Source organism: Tiliqua scincoides, chromosome 4, assembly GCF_035046505.1.
Source record: "Tiliqua scincoides isolate rTilSci1 chromosome 4, rTilSci1.hap2, whole genome shotgun sequence".
NCBI lineage: Eukaryota > Metazoa > Chordata > Lepidosauria > Squamata > Scincidae > Tiliqua > Tiliqua scincoides.
This window is the reverse complement of record NC_089824.1, coordinates 110,883,236-110,904,567: the sequence shown is the minus strand read 5'-3', so window position 1 is coordinate 110,904,567 and position 21,332 is coordinate 110,883,236. Positions and strand designations below refer to the sequence as shown.

At 45.0% G+C, this 21,332-nt stretch overlaps 1 protein-coding gene across 1 annotated transcript in view; it reads left to right on the top strand.

Moving 5' to 3' along the window:
* The window catches only part of RC3H1 (ring finger and CCCH-type domains 1), a 139,383-nt gene extending 119,381 nt beyond the window's left edge, over positions 1 to 20,002 (top strand). Inside the window, exons 20-25 of the mRNA XM_066623162.1 lie at positions 7,170 to 7,548; positions 11,773 to 11,988; positions 14,743 to 14,880; positions 16,294 to 16,687; positions 18,741 to 18,805; positions 19,829 to 20,002. Coding sequence (XP_066479259.1) covers positions 7,170 to 7,548; positions 11,773 to 11,988; positions 14,743 to 14,880; positions 16,294 to 16,687; positions 18,741 to 18,805; positions 19,829 to 20,002 — 1,366 coding nt within the window. The remainder of the gene's footprint in view (positions 1 to 7,169; positions 7,549 to 11,772; positions 11,989 to 14,742; positions 14,881 to 16,293; positions 16,688 to 18,740; positions 18,806 to 19,828) is intronic.
* The last annotated feature ends 1,330 nt before the right edge of the window (positions 20,003 to 21,332 follow it).

The following is a 21,332-nucleotide window of genomic DNA, read 5'->3' as shown; positions in this document are numbered from 1 at the left end:
TTGAGTTGAACATTAAAACTGCTCTCAGATCAAACATTGCTTTTCCCTGGTCTTTGTTTAACCTAGCTTAACTGACCATCAGCCTTGGACCTTTATGGCCTTCCCTTCCCCTCTTCCCTTCCTTGTTTTGGCTCTGGCTCAGACTAGAAGACGAGGGAAACTCTTTCTGATTGGGATGGTCTTCCTGTAAAGCAAGCAAACCTGTCTTTTGTTCATCATATCTTACAGGACGAATAGAGTGGTAAGAGATCTCATTTGTTTTTAATATTTCTTCTAAGTAGAAATAGTCCTATCGTTCAGGAGGCTGAGGCACTCCACCTCAGGTGACAGGTTGTTGTTGTTTTTTAGAGGAGGGATTATTAAAAGATCTATTATAATATTGTTGTTAGAACACAGAGAAAGAGCTATTTAACTTTTTGCTTCTGGCACCAACATATTTGGGTGGCCTCTGCGTTCCATGCCATTTTTGTGTCCTTCAAAAAGGGCTCCTCATAGAACAAAAGGTATGTCCCTCGATACCATAGTCTTTCGAGACTGAAGGTTGCCAACATTGATTGTCCCTTTGTCATGAACAAGTTTGCATATGTAGAATGTTGTACAACATCTGCTATTTTCTGCATAATTAGTATCCGTGAAAACCCTAAAGTGGACTTTTTTTCAAATTAGATGTTTCTAGTCCATGTTTGTGAGTACTGAATTTGTTGGTACAATGAGTGACATGTTGTGAGAGTGTCAGAAGAATGACTGCTTGTTCACCTCCCATCACTTATTTATTTGACTCTATGTACCCTGCCTCTTAACGTTAAATCTTTAAATCTTCAAAAAACATGCTCCTTATCACATACAATCCTATAGTCCCTCATCTATGGGCAACTGCGTCACTAGGGTTCGTGTCCCCATGCCAGCATGTCACCCCCCATGCAGTGGGCGGGGCAATATCCCAGGTGATGTACCATCACTCCACCCCCACTGGTTTTTTGGCTGTACCTTTTGATAGAACAAATATAGAACACATTTTGCATGAAATTACGCATTGACATATATAACATGATGGTATTATTCTTCCAAATTATGATTTTAGTGATTTTAGTCACTAGTGGTGTCACACACCCCCAAGGGTGGCAACTTACTAACACCTTATTGCAGCAGTTCTCAAACTTTTAGCACTGGGACCCACTTTTTAGAATGACAATCTGTCCAGGGCCCATTGGAAGTGATGTCATGGCCAGAAGTGACATCATCAAGCAAATTAAAATAAATAATTATAAATAAATTAAAATAAAAGAAATAAATAAGAGGAGTCAGTTCTGTTCCACTAAATGAATTTCCTCTGTAGCCTGCCTGCAATAACACCCCCCTCCAAAACCAGTAGGGTTTTCAGCCCTACCCAGTGCTCAGTTCAGTTGAAGAACTGTTCAAACGAGATCACTGTCAGGATCCACCTGGCTTTGCAAGTCTCAAAAATTTTCACCTTATCAGCTGCAGCCTCTGTTTTGATCCTTTTGGGGGGGGGGGGGAGGCTGCCTTCTGGAGCACTTGTTTAGCTCCAGGTGCATAGGATCAGAACCATTCTGGTAGCCTTGCACTCTCCTTCACCTGATCTTCCACACCAGCCAAGGCACGTTTTGCTTAGTCGTGTGTAAACGTGACCATGAGGCTTAGTTTCGCTTTCCATAGTTCTCAATACATTCATCTGCTTGGAGGGAGGGACTTCCTTCTCAGGTGTTTTTGGGGGCTGCATTCCTTGGATCAGGACCATTCAGGTGTTGTTGGATTCCTCTCAGCCTGCCCTTTCCAACGGTCTAAGGTACGTTCGCCTACTCCCGAGTAAACGTGTGATACAGCTCACTTTCACTTTCCATAGGGATCCATGCATTTTTTGTTCTCTGTTTTTTTGGCCATAACTTTTGATAGAAAGGAGATATTTCACTCTGGTTTTTTGCATTGCATTCCGCTTGAAATTCCACATCCAACGGTATATAATATGATGGTATTACTCCTAACCACCGCGATTTTAGCGTTTCACCCCCCCTGTGTGCGTCACCCCCCTGTGTGCGTCACCAGGTGCGGTCCGCACCCCCCCCCGCACCCCTCTAGTGATGCCACTGTCTATGGGCCTCTTCACAGATTTACATTTTTAGGTGTATGCTTAAAGGAATGAAGCTGGACTGCAACAAACAGGTTTACAAATCAGACCACGGTATTATAGGTACACCAACAACTATCTTCTGCCGCTCCCTGCTGTGAGTGTACACCAGGTGACAAACATAGGTTAGCCTTGCATAATATGTGAACTCTCTTTTCCATTTCTACCACACCATTTATTTTGCACAAATGTGAAAATTCAACAATTTTTAGACAAAAGAAGCAGATTTGCATAAAGTTTTCATAGCACAGAAATGGTGCGTCCTTCGCTGTAAATGACTGTCCTTTTTAATGCAGAATGTGGACCATTTGCCATTTTTAAAAGTCAAAATGATATTCCTGTCAAATTCTATACTTTTAATGGTCGGGTTGGTATTTAGCAAACATTGTTTCTGCCACCACAATGCTGTAATGATGAGAGACATCTAACCTCAAGGTGTCAGAGTGTGTTTTTGTTTTGCTGCTCTGAGGTTGATGGGGCCAACCCAATGCCTCAAAGGATTCGGGGACACATTTTCATTTTTTCCCCAATGGAAGCAGTACAAGACTTGACAATTGCATGTTGCTTCTGGCATGGCCAACACCTATTTGAATTGTGCTGCCCCTGTATCTGCCTTGATAGTGAACCGACCTGGCAAAACTAACAAATTGAAAAGTGCCATCTGGGTACACTGCACTTTATGGAATTACAGAGGCTACCTGAGAAGGTTACAATCTAAATCTAAAATCAACAAAGAAGATGAACATTGTTACTGTATTTGCCCTGTACTTAAAGATTGGTTACAGTTGGGAGCAACAATTAAGGAGATCAGCTAATGGGTACATGAAAGGGGTGGCCTTTGAAAGGCTTTGAGGGAGACAGTGAAGTATACATGTTGAGGGAGGGACTTTTTTGCAGTCCCATATGCATGGGAGAATGGGAGGGTTCAGGGAGTGGTTTTCAACATTTTTTCATCTTGCAGCACACAGCACAGCATTGTCAAGGCACACCTTCAGTGTTTTGACAATTGAGAAGTTGCAATGCTTGGACTGAATTGAATTGCAATGCCCGCGGAGGGTTCAAATCTCCCAATGGCCTTACTAATAAATGACCCTCCCACGGCATACCTGCAGACCATTTGCAGCCCACAGGTTTGTCCCGGCACAGTGGTAGAAAATTGCTGAGTTAAGGGGTTGGAGGTTTTTGATCAGCAGAAGGCTGAGGGAGCCCCAGCAACACAGCAGCGCTGAAGTAAACAGAAAGCCAACAGGTGAGTTGGGCACCTGTACAATTTGAGCAGCAGGGCAAAAGGCATTAACATTTCTCTCCTCACCCATAAAATCAAGCTCCCTAAAATGAAACACTGAAATAAATTCCTAAACAAGGCTCAGCTTTCCAAGGAAACAAGCCTTTTCCCGCAGAAAACCAAACAATAACTAGTTATGAAAAGCTAAGGCCAGTAGGAGCATGGGTGCTTTCTAGATTACAGTATAAGCCCGAGGGCACATCTTCCAGGGCCTTCCCCTGATCTGGGCCTCCCCCATGCCCCCCCCCAACTCAACCAAATGTGCGCAGAGGCTTCCCTGGATCTCAGGAGGCCCTCTAAGGGTTAAAACATCATTTCTGGTTTTGCTGAAAAACTGAAAGTGACATTCTCAGGCCTTCCAGAGTTCTTAGAAGACTTTCTAAGGGCCAAAGAAACCCTCTGGCCTCCCTGGACCACAGAACATCCTCCGGACACAACCAGAGCACAGCTCCAATTGCATTGGATGAGCAAAGGGGGCAGGACCCCAGCGGGGGTGGCATTGTTACCCCCAGAAGAGTGCTTTCCAGGGTTTTTTGACCCCTGTGAGCCCTCCATCAGCTACACTATTGCCTGCCTGTTTGGCATAAGTCAAACAGGATGGGTGAGTCCTCAGTGCAATGAAATCCTGGCTTTCAGGGAACAAGGTCATTCATTGAAGCTGAGAGAGTCAGAGGGGTACATGGATGAGACCTTTAGGAATTTGACAGAGGCCTCCCTCTCCCTGTTGGACAGTTCCACTGCTGTCAGGGAAAGAGAGTCATCTTAGGGATATAGAAAGTCTCTTGAAGAAAAGGGAATGGATCTTTAGAAGGAACCCATTCCTTGGTTTATGAATTCATTTTTTTGCTTGCTGAAGATAATCCGGGGAGGGGAGTAGAGTGGGAGACTTGTAGTGGTGGGTGAATCAATCATTAGAAGCACAGAGAAATAGGTTTATATTGGATGTTTAGACTGCATTTGCCTATCTAGTACAAAGTTTGCAGCTGTCAAGGATCATCCAGATTGATAGACAGTGTTGGAGAAGAGGCAGTGGCCACAGCGCAAGTCAGTACGAAGGTCATTGGGGAAATATAGTCCAGCAGTCCTAGAAGTCAAATTTAAATTGCAGGGTAGGGTGCTGGAGGCCTCCAGGGTAGGATTTTTGAAAATGCTACCTATTTTACACATACATAGGGCATGCAGGGAAACCCTGGCCTCTGAGCGGCCCGCTTGGAGGCAGGCTGTGCAGCATGGCCTCTCCCAGTTTGAAGAGACACTTGCCCAACAGACTCAGGCAAAGAGGCAAAGAAGGAAGGCCCATAGCCAGGGAGACAGACCAGGGACAGACTGCACTTGCTCCCAGTGTGGAAGGGATTGTCACTGCCGAATCGGCCTTTTCAGCCACACTAGACGCTGTGCCAGAACCAGCATTCAGACCGCGCTACCATAGTCTTCCAAGACTGAAGGTTGCCAACTTAACTTAGGGGATGCAGAACTGAGGGCTTTTAATGTATGGATGAGATGGTAGTGTTAGGAGAGATTTGGATTTGTTAGGTGTTTGGGGTTAACCTGAGAGATCCACTTGAACTGAAATGGAACCAGACTGCTGGAGGTTAACATCAAGATTACAGAGTAGCTTTTCTCCTTGGGGAAAAGCTGACAGGAGCTCAGCAGCAGACAGTTTGGGCCAAATCAGCCCTAAGGCATGAGGGTCTAAACGTTCTGGATCATTCAGAAGGAGAAAGGACAGGACAGCTGGTCAAAGGCGGCAAAAGGCAGCAGATGAAAATACACATGCCAAAAACATTTGGAAGAGGACACAATACACAGGTGTTTATATGCAAATTTCAGAAACCTTCAAGCTGAGATAGGGGGACTGGAGTGCTTGGTTACAAAGGAGAACATAGATATAGAGGACATAAGAAGAACCTGTTGAAATGAAGAGGACCCGCATAAGCTAACAAGAAAGGATTTTTTAAAAAATAAGAGAAGTGCAAGGCTAAAAACATCAAGACAATTAATAAACACTTATTTAACAGCACAATCCAATTCTGCACCCCCCCCCCCATGTGCCAGCTCCCAAGTATAAAGTGTGTCTGCAGCTACTCAGGAGCGGGCTAGGTCAGCGCACAGATGGATAAGTTTGTGCTGGTCCTGGCAGAAGAGAGCAGCGGGAGGAAGAAATGGAGGTGGTGGAAGGGGCATTTTAGGGTGGGGGTGGCTGGGGAGACAGATCAGGCCTAGGAGGGGAGTGGAACCAGCCACAGCAGCACTGGCCAGATCCTAACCCCCTCCATCCCCAGCCCAAGCAGTCAGGCTGCCACGCCACATGGGTAAGGGGAATAAAATCCCTTTTATCCGAGTTGCACCCCAGCCTGCACATACCTTGCCCTAGATTTAGCACAGGCCAGCAAGTGAGTCTGCCTGTTCCAGTGCAAGTTAGGATTGCTCCCTAAATGTATCTAAAGGAGGGCAGTTGCATTGTTGGACAATGATGGCATAAAAGGAAAGGTTACAGAAGATAGGAAGATAGCAGAGAATCTGCTGTTTCAAGGTTGAACCACTTCATGCTCTATTACTGCTCCGCCATACAAAAAATAAAATCCCCCTATTGAAAATGGGCATGTCATGGAGAAGGGTTCTAGCCTAATCTTCTCTCTAATATGCTAGCTTTCTATATGAAGGGATTCTTTTGTTTGTTAGAAGACACGTTCAACCAATATTGAACCCACACCTGGAGCCAGAAGTACTGCAGCCCAGATCCAGGTTTGCCATCTTCAGTGAGAACTAGACTTGTCTAGCCAGACATTGCCTTTGGCAGTAGGAAGTACTATACCATTTGCCTCGCTATTTTGTAGAAGAAGAAGTGCTAAGCATGTGGGGACAGTCATACCTTGGAGAGGCACAACCTGCTCCCATTCATCCCTCCTTGCATGAAAAAGCTACGTTGGGTTGAAGTCGGAGGGAATCTGTTTTAGTGGAATTGTAAGAGGAAAACAGGTACTATGAGTTTGGCAGAAAGGAAATGGATAGTGGCATGTACTGGGGAGAAGCAGCAGAGGCAGATCCAGTGGGGGAAAGGTGGAGTATGGGAACCATCATGTCAGAGGGGTGCCCAGATGAGGGAAGAAGGATGAAAGGAAGATGGATGGATCAAAAGATGAACAGACTCTTGTGTTACCTGGACCTAATTAGAGTATCTACATCCCCACAGCTAGCACTGCAAAGCAGCTATTGACTTGCATACTGAGGGTCCTGATTGGCTGCAATAAATATAGCATGGATTAGTGTTGCTTATTACACCTCACCCAAAATGTCCTCTTACAATCAGGTGGACTTGCTGTTTTTAAAAAACAAAACATCCTGAACCATATCAAAACACAGCAACTGTGTTCAAGTTGAAATGTGTATATGGGAGTGATGACAGCAGCCAGTGTGCTACTTGCCCTTCAGATGACTGCTCTTAATTGTTTGCTTGCTCTCACTCCTTCAGGGCCAAATTGGTTCGTCTATTTGGGTGTATGTGAGAACATCTAGAGACATTTGGGCCAAACTGGTCCCCACCTTGGAGAATGTTACCTGGATCCTTAGTTGCCAACCCAGAGGCAAAGGAATATGAAGAAAGCGACATATCTGGCAAAATTGCTAACAGACCCACTGTCAAGGCCACTCTGAAAGGGGAACCCAGAAAGCCATTGATTTGTTTTAAAAAGATAATAGCTCTTCATATTAGTGTTCTTTTTTTCTTTGACAATACAGGAAGATGCAGCTCTTGTTGGTGTTTCTCATCTGCACATGGTCTGCCATATCTGCACAGCACCGCTTAGTGGAGGATGTATGTACAGCCAAGCCAAGGGATATCCCGGTAAACCCAGTCTGCATCTATCGCAGCCCTGAGAAGAAGCCACAAGAGGGCGCAAGCTCAGGGCCTGATCAGGAGTCAATCCCCAACTTTACCAACCCCCGAGTCTGGGAACTGTCCAAGGCTAATTCCCGCTTCGCCTCCCAGTTTTACAAGTACCTGGCTGACTCCAAGAATGACCGTGAGAACATCTTCATGTCGCCACTCAGCATCTCCACAGCCTTTGCCATGACTAAGCTTGGGGCCTGTGGCGATACGCTACAGCAGCTTATGGAGGTAACATGGGGCAGGACAGTGTTTGGATCTCTTTCTTGCTTAAGAGTGAACCAGAATTTTTTTGCTGGAAGATTGTTCTATCTCCACTTTATTTAATTATTTTCACATTTTTTACTGCCCTTCCCCCAGGATGGGCAGTAGTTCCTCCCCTACTATGGTCCTCACAATAGCCCTCTGAGGTAGGTGAGGCTGAGACATAATGACTGGCCCAAGGTCACCCAGGAAGCTTCATGACTGAGCTGGAATTAGAACTGCTCCAGAACCACTATGCTATCTTGGCTTTAGGTAGAGCCTTTATATCTCCATGATTCTGGGTGGAGCTTGGTTTAGTTTATTGCTGAAAGTATCTATCTGCTTCCAATTACCCTGCACTCCCCAAAGTGAGCAAATTCTTTTCCTTATGACTATGGTTCTTAATTTTTCTGGAATGTCTGAAGAAAACTAGGACCCAATTCTAAATCTCCATATATCACAGCACTATATAGTTAATTTTCTAGGGGTGCAATCCTAACCCATTTTCCTGCACTGACATAAGATAAGATCAATGCAACATCGAGGTAAGGGAACAAACATTGCCATACCTTAAGGAAGCCTCCATAACTGCCCCCCAACTCCAGGATGCAGCACATGCCCCACTGGCACAGCTATGCCAGTGCTGGAAAGTTGGTTAGGAAAGCCCTAAGACTGCAATCCTAACCACAATTTCCTGAGAGTAAGCCCCATTGAACAAAATAGGACTTACCTCTGAGCAGACCTGGTTAGGATTGTGCCCTAAGCTTCATAAACCTATTCACCTCTTCAAGTCTTCTCTTCTAAGTCACCTCTTCAACCAAGCAAGTTTTCTTGCATACTTGGGTCTCAGCTTCTTGTCTAAAGTATGCAATTTGTCCCTTAGAATGACCATGGTACCAGAGGATTGGAGGATAGCAAATGTCACACCAATCTTTAAAAAGGGAAGGAGAGGGGACCAGGGAAACAATATGTTAACCTAACATCTGTTACAGGTAGGATGGTGGAATGCCTAATTAAAGATAGAATCTTAAAACACATAGAAGAACAAGCTTTGCTGAGCAAGAATCAGCATGGCTTCTGTAAGGGTAAGTCTTGTCTCACAAACCTTTTAGAATTATTTGAAAAGGTCAACAGGCATGTGGATGTGCGAGAACTTGTGGACATTATATATCTGGATTTTCAGAAGGTGTTTGAAAATCTTTGGTCTTTGGTCTATCACCAAAGGCTGCTGAGAAAACTCTACAGCCAGGGAATTAGAGGGCAGGTCCTCTCATGGATTAGAAACTGGTTGAGGACCAGGAAACAGAGGGTGGGTATCAATGGACAATTCTCACAATGGAGAGAGGAAAAGTGGTGTGCTCCAAGAATCTGTCCTTGGAACTTTTCAACCTGTTAATAAATGACCAGGAGACAGGGTTAAGCAGTAAGGTGGCTATGTTTGCAGATGACACCAAACCTTTATGGGTGGTGAAGACCAGAAGAGATTGTGAGGAATTTCAGAAGGATCTCTCGAAACTGGGAGAATGGGCAGCAAAATGGCATACGTGTTTCAATGTAAGTGTAAAGTAATGCACATTGGGCCAAAAAATCAAAACTTGACATAGAGAGGTGTCTGTGACAGATCAGGAGAGAGATCTTGGGGGGGGGGGGGTGGACAGCTCAATGAAAGTGTCAACCCAATGTGCAGTGGCAGTGAAGGCCATTCTATGCTTGGGATCATTAGAAAAGGTATTGAGAACAAAACGGCTAATATTATAATGCCGCTGCACAAATCGATGGTAAGGCCACACCTGGAGTATTGCGTCCAGTTCTAGTCGCCGCATCTCAAAAAAGACATAGTGGAAATGGAAAAGGTGCAAAAGAGAGCGACTAAGATGATTACTGGGCTGGGGCACCTTCCTTATGAGGAAAGGCTACAGCATTTGGGGCTCTTCAGTCTAGAAAAAAGGAGCCCGAGGGGGGACATGATTGAGACATTCAAAATTATGCACTGGAAGGATAGAGTGGATAGAGAGATGCTCTTTTCCCTCTCACACAAAACCAGAACCAGGGAACATCTGCTAAAATTGAGTGTTAGAAGAGTTAAGTCAGACAAAAGAAAGTGTTTCTTTACTCAGCATGTAGTTAGTCTGTGGAACTCCCTGCCACAGGACATGGTGATGGCATCTGGCCTAGGTGCCTTTAAAGGGAAATTGAATACATTTCTGGAGGATAAGTCTATCACAGGTTACAAGCCGTGACCTGTATGTATAACCTCCTGATTTTAAAAGTGAGTTACCTCAGAATGTCAGATGCAAGAGAGGGCATCAGGATGCAGGTCTCTTCTTGTCTTGTGTGCTCCCTGAGGTCACTATGCTCCCTGGTGGGCCTCTATGAGATATAAGAAGCTGGACTAGATGGGCCTATGTCCTGATCCAGCGGGGCTCTTTTTATGTTCTTAACCATAAGGCCCACTTTACGTGTAACCTATCACTCCTCCTCTGTCATAAAATCACTGTATTTTTGTGTGTTCTATTCAGAGGCGTTCCTGGAGGGGGGCAAAACAGCAAGTGTCTTCAGGTATTCGAACATCCATGTAAAGCAGCTCCTCCCCCTCCCCCTCTGAGCCATTTGGGAAGGCAAGAGCAAAGTGGAGGAGATGCTTCTGCTTTGCTTTCATAGTGACTGGCTCCGAAGTGGAGGGGCAGGAGCTGCTTTACATAGGTGTTCAGGAGCCTGAAGACACTTGCTGTTTTGCCCCCCCCTCCAGGAATGCCTCTGGTTCTATTCCCCTTCCTGTGGGGTTTTGCCTGTTTCTCTGTGTGTCCTAATGCTGTGTATTTTAGGCCCCTTGCCTCTTGCTACTGAAAAGTGCCCAATAAATCCTTCCTTTGCTGAACTTCATTTGCAAAGATATTTCTGTTGAAAACCAGGAATGTTGACGTTAAAGCATCAGCTATGATCAGGAGTGCAATCCTATGCACTCTTTCCTGGGAGTAAGCCCCACTTAACTCAGCATTAACTTAACTCACTTCAGAGTAGACATGCCTAGGATTGGGCTGTGGCTCATGTTCCTGGCAGTACCCCTCCTAAGAAGCTGGTGGTAGAGATCAGGTAACAAACAGATGATGTCATTTAGCCTAGGCTGGAAGCTCTTTCTCTCTTCTTTCTCCAACTGGCCTGGGGAAAGTTTACCAACTCACTGAGAGGATGAATGGGATGAGCTGGTGGTTCCATCATCTAGGGGCAACCAGAGAGGGAACAGAGAAGGAACAACAATCCGGAATTGTTAACTTTTATATTGTTTTGGGCTTTGTCTTTATGCTGCTATCACATTATCAAGTAAGCTGAATTTCACGGTAAAGTGTTGAGCAAAACATCGCATGTGTGAGATTTCGCAGTGCCTTGATGCCATCTGCTAGTGCGTGATTGGTATTATTGCCAGGAACAACTGTTTCTCTGCCCAATTCAATTTTTTTCTTGTTTATTTGATTTTGTTATCTCTTTTTTTCTTTCATCAGACTTTTAATAAATCTTTTACTATTAACCTTGAGTCTGCCCGATTTGGGGATTCAGGGCCCAGTCCTATCCAACTTTCCAGAGCTGATACAGCCGTCCCAAGGGGTGTGTGCTGCATCCTGTGGTGAGGAGGCAGTCACAGGGTCCTCCACAAGGGCTGCACTGGGGCTGAATCAGCACTGGAAAGATGAATAGAATTGGGCCCTCAGTGGTTTGTTACATCTCTTCGCTCTGCAGGCACTCTGCAGGAGAGTGATTCTGATAAAGACCCCTTTTTTTGGAGGGGTTCTGCTAAGGAAGCCCCTCATGCTAGCCTGATCTCCTGGGCGGATGACAGTGAATTCAATCTGCCAAAGCTTTCCCTGTTTGTTCAAACAGGGAAGAGAGGGGATTGAGTGTGCTAACCAATAGGCTCTACTGCCATGGACCAGTGTACAGTTGCTGGCAGCCCCTCTCTTGACCCTGCCGGAATCCAAATATTATTTTAAAAATTCTGTCCCTTCCTTCTCCTTCATGCTTGTCCGGATTTAGTAGCAGGGTGCAGGGTTATTTAGCAGCTTTTTCTGTATAAAAAGGTCATCCTAATCCAGTGACCTAGGGCGAGGCACCTGGGAGTGATAGGTGAGACTCTGCCCTTATTCCACTCACAAGGAATTTCCCTCCACCATTCAGGCCACATCTCTGATTCCTTTACCTGTTGTTCTGTTTTCTCAGGTTTTTCAGTTTGACACCATTTCAGAAAAGACATCTGATCAGATCCACTTCTTCTTTGCCAAACTGAACTGTCGACTCTACAAAAAAGTCAACAAATCCTCAGAGTTGGTATCTGCAAACCGCCTCTTCGGAGAAAAGTCCCTGGTCTTCAACGACACCTACCAGAACATCAGTGAGGTGGTTTATGGCGCCAAACTCTTGCCTTTAAACTTCAAAGTGAGTCATAAAGACGGGGGGGGGCGGTTGGTTCTGATTAAGGCTGTGCTGTAATTCATCATGTATCTCAGTGTCCAGGGCAGCAATTTTCAACCAGTGTGCTGTGAATGGTTCACTGGTGTGCTGTGGGTGTTTGGGGGAGGGTCATTTATTAGTAGGGCCATTGGGGGATGTGAGCTCCCCACCCCACGGCAGTGCAAAGTGCCTTGTCAATTGTCAAAACTGATTGTGTGCTTTGACAATTTTAGTGCCTTATCAGTGTGTTGTGAGGTGAACAATGTTGAAAATCACTGGCCTAGTGCATTCTCAATTGTATAGTCCAGGGGTGTCCAAAGTTTTTGGCAGGATGGCAACATGGTCTCTCTGACACTGTGTTGGGGGGGGGGAAGAACTAAATTACATTTAAAATTAGAATAAATTTACATAAGTTTACATAAATGAATATATTAAAGATGGAACTTATATGAATGAATGAAGGTCTTGCAGTAGCTCAAGGCTTATAAAAGGCCTTGCACAAAGCAAGGCTGGCCTTTCCTTTGCTGCTGCTGCTACTACATCACAGATGTGAAACAACAAGCAGTGGAGGGAACCCTCATCCAGAGCTCATGTGAGAAGTCAAACAGTTGCCCTGGCACTGAGAGCAGTTGTGTTGGGCCGGTGTGGGCTCCGACAAATCTCCAGAGGGCCAGAGGCTCCTTGGAGACTGGGGGCTCCCTGAGGGCCACATTGAGAGGCCTCAAGGGCCGCAAGTGGCCCCAGGGCCGGGGTTTGTGCATCTCTGGTATAGACATACTGTATGTACAAATAGACCATACTAATGTGTGGTTTTCTGCTCAGCTTTCTCCTACCATTGTCCTCAAATTGCATTCACATTTCCCTCTTAATCCAACACTTTGTTTTTCAGTTCTTCTTTACCCCTCCCTCACATGATTCAGCAGGGCTGCCCTCCCTTTTTCAAGTGTTTGCAAGTTTAGCTAATTAAACACACCCCCCCCCCCCAATGAATGACTTATTAAAAAGTGGCTTTATGGTGCCATAAATGTTGGCCAATCAATACAGTGCACAGTTGGCTTTCTGAATACCAACAGAACTGATTTCTCTTGACCTTGATTCTGCAGAGAAGCTGGTACATCTGACTAAAATGAGACAAAGGTGGGTTATACTGTACATCAACTTGGATCTTCTGCCTGACTGCATCCTGGGTCTGCTTTTAGAAGCTCTCCTTGTGCCCCCCATGTTCCTTACACCCTACTTTTTCAAATTCTGTTTCTGTACTTCTGGATTTGGCAGCAACAGTCAAGTAATTCTAGGACTGTCATTTTTTCCAGAAGTTTCTATGGCCATTTAGTTTTTACAGAGTATCCTTCCTTTGTGAAAGAAGCTCTCTCTTGCTAGTGTGGAGATTACCTAAATGTGCTGTGGAATGGTGTCCTTTGCCTTCAAGCCTGTCTTCTTTGCAGGAAATGACATCAAGCAGTCCCTGTGTTCTGACTGCTTTTTTGTGTGGTAATGGCTGGGAGAACAATGCATGCAATTTCACAAAATCTGTGTTGAAAATTACACCAACCACATTTACACAGTTCTTTTTTTAAAAAGGTGAATCTTCATCTAGTGGCACAATGCGTATGTAATCACATTCATGCTGCCATGTTTGTGCACTAGGCTTGCAAATTCAATCTCTCCCACTTAGTGCTTTAGAGCAGTTTTTCCCAAACTGTGCACCTGGATCTGATTGTGGATGGATCTTGAAACTGAAACTGACAAACTAATAGCTGAGAAGGCAACTATAGAGTGCTATGGAAAGTGAAACTGAGCCACATGTGTGCATTTACTCATGGGTAGGCAACCATGCCTCAGTCCATTTCAAAGGGTAAACTGAGAGGAATGCAACACCACCAGATTGATCCTGATCTGATGAGCACAGCCCCCAAAAACATTCAAGAAGGAAGTCCCTCCCCAAGGTGACAAGGAAAATATATTGAATCTTTTGGAAGGTGAAACTGAGCCACACATGCACATTCACTCATGAGTAGATGATCATGCCTCAGCTCCTATCAAAGACCAGGCAAAGGGGAATGCAATGCCACCAGCATGGCCCCAATCTGATGAACCTGAAGCTCAACAAACACTCCAGAAGTTGTCCCCCCCAATGGTAAAAAGGACAAAAACAGAGCCTTGAGCAACTGGTAAAAAGAAACATTTTTTTTTAAGTCTTGTAAAGCTATGGAGGGTCCCAATAGCATGTCATTTTAAAAAGTGGGTCCCACTGTTTGGGAACTACTGCTTTAGAACATGTGTATGTTATCTATAATGCAGCACAAAATGGCGCTTCTGGATTTTTCCTGGCTTTTCAGTTTCCAGTTCTACCAGCTGGCTATAGGAATCATATTCTGACCAGGCCTCTACAACTCTGGCTTGCTGGCTACCTGGGTCAATTCATACAACTTTTACATATGTGGTTTACAACTTATTTTTCCAGTCATGCTGGTGATTTTGTCTCCAGTTGTTGTTTTGGAGCAGGAGCCTCTCCTTTAATTGAGAGCCCAGATGTTGGCAGACAGAGGACAGTATCACTGTTGCTGAGGCAACCTAGTAGCCCTGTGTGTGGAAGACTTGACTCCTTAATTAAATTAGACGCTGAAGTAGGTTATCAGATACAATTTTGGATATTTCACAAGGTTTTACTTGCTTTTCTCTCTTGCTCCTTACGTGAGATTTGTGAAAATTACCTTTCTCCATGTCTCTTTTTTCTAGGAGAAGCCAGAATTATCCAGGGCCCTCATTAATGAATGGGTGGCAAATAAAACGGAGAAACGTATCACAAATGTGATCCCAGAAGGAGCTATTGATGACCGTACTGTTCTGGTGCTGGTCAACACCATTTATTTTAAGGTATGGAAGACATACCATAGTGAGATCTTGAACTGATAAAAGTTAAGTACAGGTTCCCTTGGACCCCCCCCCCCCCGCTGATACCAAAAGTTGCAGACAACCAAATCTGCAATTTTCAGCCCCTTGAGCCCTTTGAAGGGGACCAGAGCTGCACTCTAGTCCCTTCCAGAGGACTTTCTGAAGCTGCACTGGCCATGTGCATCCACCCGTGGCCTCTGTGTGCTTTCAGAATAACTCCTAGAGCCAAAAAAATGCCAGTTTCCCTTGGGAAACTGGAAGTGATGTTTTTATGTCTATTAAGGCGTTCTGAGGCCCAGAGAAGCCCTCTGGGTGGGGCCCAAATCTGGTTTAATGCGAGTTTGGGGGTCCTGAGTTGAGTCAGATCTGCAGATGTAAAATCCTCAGATAAACAGCCTTCACCTGTGCCCCTCTCACAAATTGGGGAGCAAAGAGATCAAGAGCTCTTATGCCAAGTCTCATAGTGATGCTGGCTCCAACCAACTGAGCAAAGTAACAAATAACAGAACAACAAAACAGCCACGAAACAAATGGCTGTTTATGCATGGATATGTAACAAAAGTAAAATTCAGTGTTTGTTTGGCCTTGTAGTTTAGATGAATCCTACCAAGAAAAGGTAACTGGGTGCTTTTGTGGGAGGGCTGGTCTCCCTCTTTCTTGCTCTCTAACCTCTGTGCCCATTATATCTAGGGGTAGAGCACTGTCACTTGTTTCAGGAGGAAAGAGAGGGGTGGTCCAAACCTTCTCTGCTGTAGCCTCAGCATGGTGAGTCCTTCTGGACACCTGCTTCAGGTTTGCCTTCTGTTCTATACAAATGTCAAAGTCAGTAAATTATGGAGACTCACAACTCACAAGCCATAATTGTAGATATCAGTGGAAATGAATGCAAGGACATCAATTCAGACGTCCAAATGCTGTTCCTGTTTGTGCTCTCCCCCTAGGGGTGCATTCTCAAGTCCTCTGAACATGGAGCCTAGTCACATCTTAACTTATAAAAATTGTAGTTGGTCATACTGGCCCATTGCTAGTGGGCCATGAGACAAAGAATTCAAAGTAGGTCTATATCTTTATTACAACAAACTTAAAAGCTTGCTAGCCACTTCATTTACCTTCCTTTGGTCATAAACTATGTTCTCCACCAGGGGAACATCCCCCTTGCTCAGAGAAGAACAAGGTCTCCCCTCACAGATCTTTAAGTGCTGTCATTTGGAATCTTAATGCATATTGGGGGCTATGATACAGACCTGGGGGAAGGGGTAATTATTCCATATGAATAAAGCCCAAGTTGGGCATGAGCTTACAAACTATAAATCTAGCACAGTTGGAAATTGGGGCTACAATGACCAGGTACCTGCCTGGATGATTGTTCTCTTTCTTTTTGGTTTGTTGACCCAGGGCCACTGGAAATCCAAGTTCCGTCCTGAAAACACACGGGTGGAGAAGTTCTTCACAGCTGCTCCAGAGCGCTGTGAGGTACCTACGATGTACCAGGAAGCTTTGTTCCGCTATGCCTCCATCCCAGCCTCCAAAGTTCAGGTTTTGGAACTGCCCTACAAAGGAGATGACATTACTATGGTACTCATCCTACCCTTTGAGGGAACAAGGTTGGTGGATGTGGAACGGGAGTTGACATCTGAGAAGTTGCAAAGCTGGCTGAACTCTCTGAAAGAGATCTCCCTCCCAGTGTACCTGCCCCGTTTCCGAATAGAGGCCAGCTTCAGCCTAAAGGAGAAGCTACAACAAATGGGACTGCTGGATCTCTTCAATCCTAATCTTGCCAGGCTGCCAGGTCAGTTCAGAAAGGACAGGGGGTAGAATGCCTGCTGGTCCTGCCAGTTAGGCAGGCTCAGCATTTTGTTTTCCACAATTATGAGCCCAGAAAGCAATATCTGGCACGATTATTTAGATTTTCTTAAAATCCTACTTGATCTCAGAAATGGGAGTTAACCATTTCCATTCCTGAAATTTTCACATTTTATCTTTTAAAAATATAGATAAGCTTCATGGCTGCAATGGCATGCTGGATGGCATAGTTGCTCCTTCATAGTCTGCAGTCACATTCTTTTTGTTCCACCTTATTTACTTGCACCTCTTTTCTCACTGCCCAGAAAACCTGCCTCCATCTGCTAAAATATTTAGGTCCAGATCCTAACCCACTTTCCAGCACTGGCATAGCAGTGCCAGTGGGACGTGTGCTGCATCCTGCAGTTGGGTGGCACTTCCTCCTCAAAGTAAGGGAATGCTTATTCCCTTACATCGGAGTTGCATTACCCTTATGTCAGTGCTGGAAAGTGGGTTAGGATTGTGCCCTTAATTTGTTAAAAGATCAAAATAATTACATCTTTTAACAAAATCTTTTAACAAAATCCATTTGTTAAAAAATCAAAATAATATACCAAATGTAACAGCTGAATGCAAAATCAACAGACTTTTCATGTATTCTAATGATTGCACACACACTTACATTCTCTTAGTTTTTTCTTTCTTTATGTTGGCCATTACATAGAAACAGATCTGCTCTAAGCAGCTTCTGTATTTGTTTGTGCATAAGAACTCAAGTCCTCCATCTCAGTGTACCCATGCATTTGGCAGAGAAAGTGAGAGGTTTACCCTGATAACTTTCATGGGCTGGAGTAGGAGGCATTTCCTCCACTTCTTGTGTGGTCCATCAGATAGATCCAGCGCTCACGTAAACTTTGTACTGGACATATAGGCAGCAGTCAAGATCCACACTGGAGATTCCATCACGCCACTTGGATTTGGGAATGGTATCACTGCCGTACTTTTGCAGAACAAAAGCTCACCTATCCAGAAATTGCCCCAGGTCTTCCCGTATGTTACCTTTGATTCTGCAACCCAGGAAGTTTGGATCAGGAGTGTGGTGCCATAGGAGAGCCCAGTAGCTGCAGCTACTTCCATGCTCTGATAAAAAAATTCCTGAGGCTTGACCGTCATATAATCTATGGCAAGTATAGATCCTCCATTCTGATTTTAAAAGCTTCTGCGAGCTGGGGGGATCCTCTACACCAGTGGTACTTAAACTGGTGGGTCGTGACCCACCAGCTCTTGTAACGATGCCCTCTTCCCTTTAAGGGGTGGGGGCAGGGGGAAAGCAGGGAAGAGAACCCTGCAGGGTAAGGAGGGCTATTTTTAAAAATTTGCATATGAAGGTTGCATACATGCTCTCAAGTTCCAGGGGCTGTGGGGAGCCCCGCGGAGCACTTACAGGGCTCCCTGCAGCTTCTAAATAGTGAAAGTTGCAAGTACGATTAAACTGGATTCTGGTTTTGTTGCGCTTGCAACTTTCATTATTGACTTCCCCCGAGTAAGGGAGACAGTTGCGCAATGGGACTACTCACTTTAGCAGCAACTGTTTGGTCGTCACTAAAGTGAAGGCGCTTGTGCAGGGCAAGCAGCCCTACCCAAGCGCCCTGGATCCTGCGGAGCTCAGCTCTGCGGACTCGCCTCTCCCTGGCCCCCAGGAATGCCCCCGATCACACCTCCCCCCTCCCTGAAACACCTCTCCCGGGAACGCCCCCATTCTCCATTCCGCAGCCCGGCGGTCGCAGGCACTGCCGAGCTGCAGAACGTGGGTGCTGGCTGGGTGGTGGTTCAGCGCCGGCCGGAGCTGAGCCACCTCCGGCGGGAGCCTGGCAGTAAGCCCCTGTGCGACTGTGGTCCACGCCGCAGACCACAGGATTGGGCTCTCTGTTCCCTAACCAAATGAGAGCAATTTTTCCACAGTGACCAGCTTAAAATATCTACATAGCTCCATCATAAGCTCTCTGTGTCCCTTTTGCTTTTTTTCCATGTGGTAATGTACAGCTTGTTGTCTCTTTCAGGTATAATTGCAGGAGGCCGATCAGACTTGTATGTATCTGATGCATTCCACAAAGCCTACCTGCAGGTAAGCCAAAACAGGCATCCTTCCTGTCTTGCAATGAAAAATCTAACTAGCTGTGAAACTAAGCACAGCATTTGCCTGGTGGAGCAGTTCGAAATATTATCATTTGTAGGTACAGCATCCAACATGTGTGGTGTTCACACACAGGTGAACTTGAAGGAATGAAGGGGCTGAGACAGGTGCAATCCTGTACCCCCACTATTTATAGTATGAACACACAATCTGATCTGCATAGTGCAACTGAGAAAGGTAAGAGAGAAGCCTGGCCATTCTCAGACTGCTATCCCAATTGCGATACAATGTAAAAGCCATGCAAAAGGGCCCAATCCCATCCAATTTTTCAGTGCTGGTGCAGCTGTGTCAATGGGACGTGTGCTGCATCCTGTGGTGCTGGGAAAGTCACAGAAACCTTCTCAAGGTAAGGGAACATTTGTTCCCTTACCTCAAGGCTACATTGCAGCTTCACTGGTGCTGGAAGGTTGAATAGAATTGGGCCCTTAGTTTAGAGAGTCATACCCACTCCTCTTAGGCAGGGAGATCAAAAGGAAAATAAAGGAGGAGGGGATTCATGGTCCTGGTGCCTGACTGCATTTTATTTGATTAAGCAAGTAAGATTTCTTTAATCAAATGTGCATGTGGAGAACAGGTCCGAATCAAAAAATCTATCTCCTTTGCTGTAATATTCATCCAGGCGTTATTAGAGGAATCGTGTTAAAAGAAGCATTTCTTCCTATATTAGAGAAGAGAGAGAATCCCTGAGATGATGGCACTTGCTGTTTTATAAGGACATATTACATTTTGCTGCCATTTAATTGGGGGCACTTTTTAATTCAATCAAGCTTTAAAAAACTTTTTAAGTTACAGCCTTCATTATGATTATAACGTTCCCAAAAAACAGATCTTATGCCAGAAGACTTTGGTTTCTTTTGGAGTTCTCTGCTATCAGTCTTGAAAATGAATAAGCATCTGTATGTCTCTGTGATATGTGTTCCAAATTCATTGTGTGCTGAATTATCTGACTGGCAGGTGAATGAGGAAGGCAGTGAGGCAGCAGCTGCTACAGCAGTCATGATTGCAGGCCGCTCGTTTCCTGTGAACAAGGTTGTCTTCAGAGCCAACAGACCTTTCATGCTCTTTATCCGAGAAGCAGCTATCAATTCCATCCTCTTCATGGGCAGAGTAGCCGATCCCTGCTCTTAACTCTTCAGTTGCTTTCTGGTGGTCCTTCTCCTGTTTCTAAACTTCTTTGAGCAGCTAGCTGCTTTAGTAACAGTAATAAAAGAGTATCTTCTCTTTTGAGTTTATATTTTGTCATGTTTGGCAAACACAATAAGAAGCTTGTTAGCAATCAGGTATTAAACACAACTTTTTCTTTGTGGACTGCATTTTTGCCCTGCTCTAATATAAGAGGTCTTTGATTCTCAAGGTAAAGTCACTGCCTGCACTATGCAGGCCTCTTCCACCCTCCCTGCCTGACTCTTTCCCACGTCATTCTTACCTGCCAAAGAATTGAAAAATTTTGGCAAGTTGGATTATGAAAGCAGAATGTATTGTTCAAAGAAAACAGATGGATGGATCTCTTGGACTAAGAAAGAGACAAGTAACACCTTTTTAGGGATACTGGCAGTGTTCTGGCAGTGTACAAAAGGAGCAGATTATGGTATTTTCCAATGAGCTCTTACCTTTAAGATGCCAGATGTTTAGGGAGACATAAGAGGTGCTTTAGGGTGGAGGTTCTCCCTCTCCCCACCCCACCACCAGCCTACTTGTGAAGGCTGGGGAGAGCATGCTATGTCTTAGGAACCCTCTCTCAAATGATGGGTTATACCAAATAAATAGTTGCATCTGAACATTCAAGGGTGACTCAAACTAATCAATTGTCTGAAATGGTCCCACTCCACCATGCATACAATGAGCCTATACCTCATCATTTCCTGCTTCCTCTACTTGTTGTAAAGAGAGTGGCAAGGAGGATTCTGGGAGCAGAACTCCTCTACATGCAGCAAAGTTGGGCCAGCAAGATCATGGCAGCTGTTCTAGGCCTTTTCCAGCATGCTCCCCTGGTAGTAGTGCCTGGGAAAAGATCACAATGGGGGCAGAGCTGGAGGAGCTAATCAGATGTAAGTCTTACTTCACCGTAAGTATATGTAGGACTGCAGTTTTAGTGGGCTTCTCAAGCTGTTGATTTTTCAGAAGCTCATTTATGATTTGTTGAGAAAGATTATGGCACCTGCTTAGCCATTCATCAAAGACCACACATTACCTGTTGCTGCCACACTGGGATGTTGCAAAATATCCTGTTACTGAAACGTGTGCATTTTGCAACCACACAAACAGGTAGGACATGCTTGCACAGCTTATGACCCACCAATGCAAACATAGCCACCAACCATATTTTACAAGTTACTAATTAATAATACTAATTATTAACTCTGATCCCAAACCTCCACTGCCTTGTGGCTACATCCAGTTATGGAAAAGGCTTCAGGAGACAACCTCGAGGCAAAATCCGGAGCCGGAGTCCCTGAGG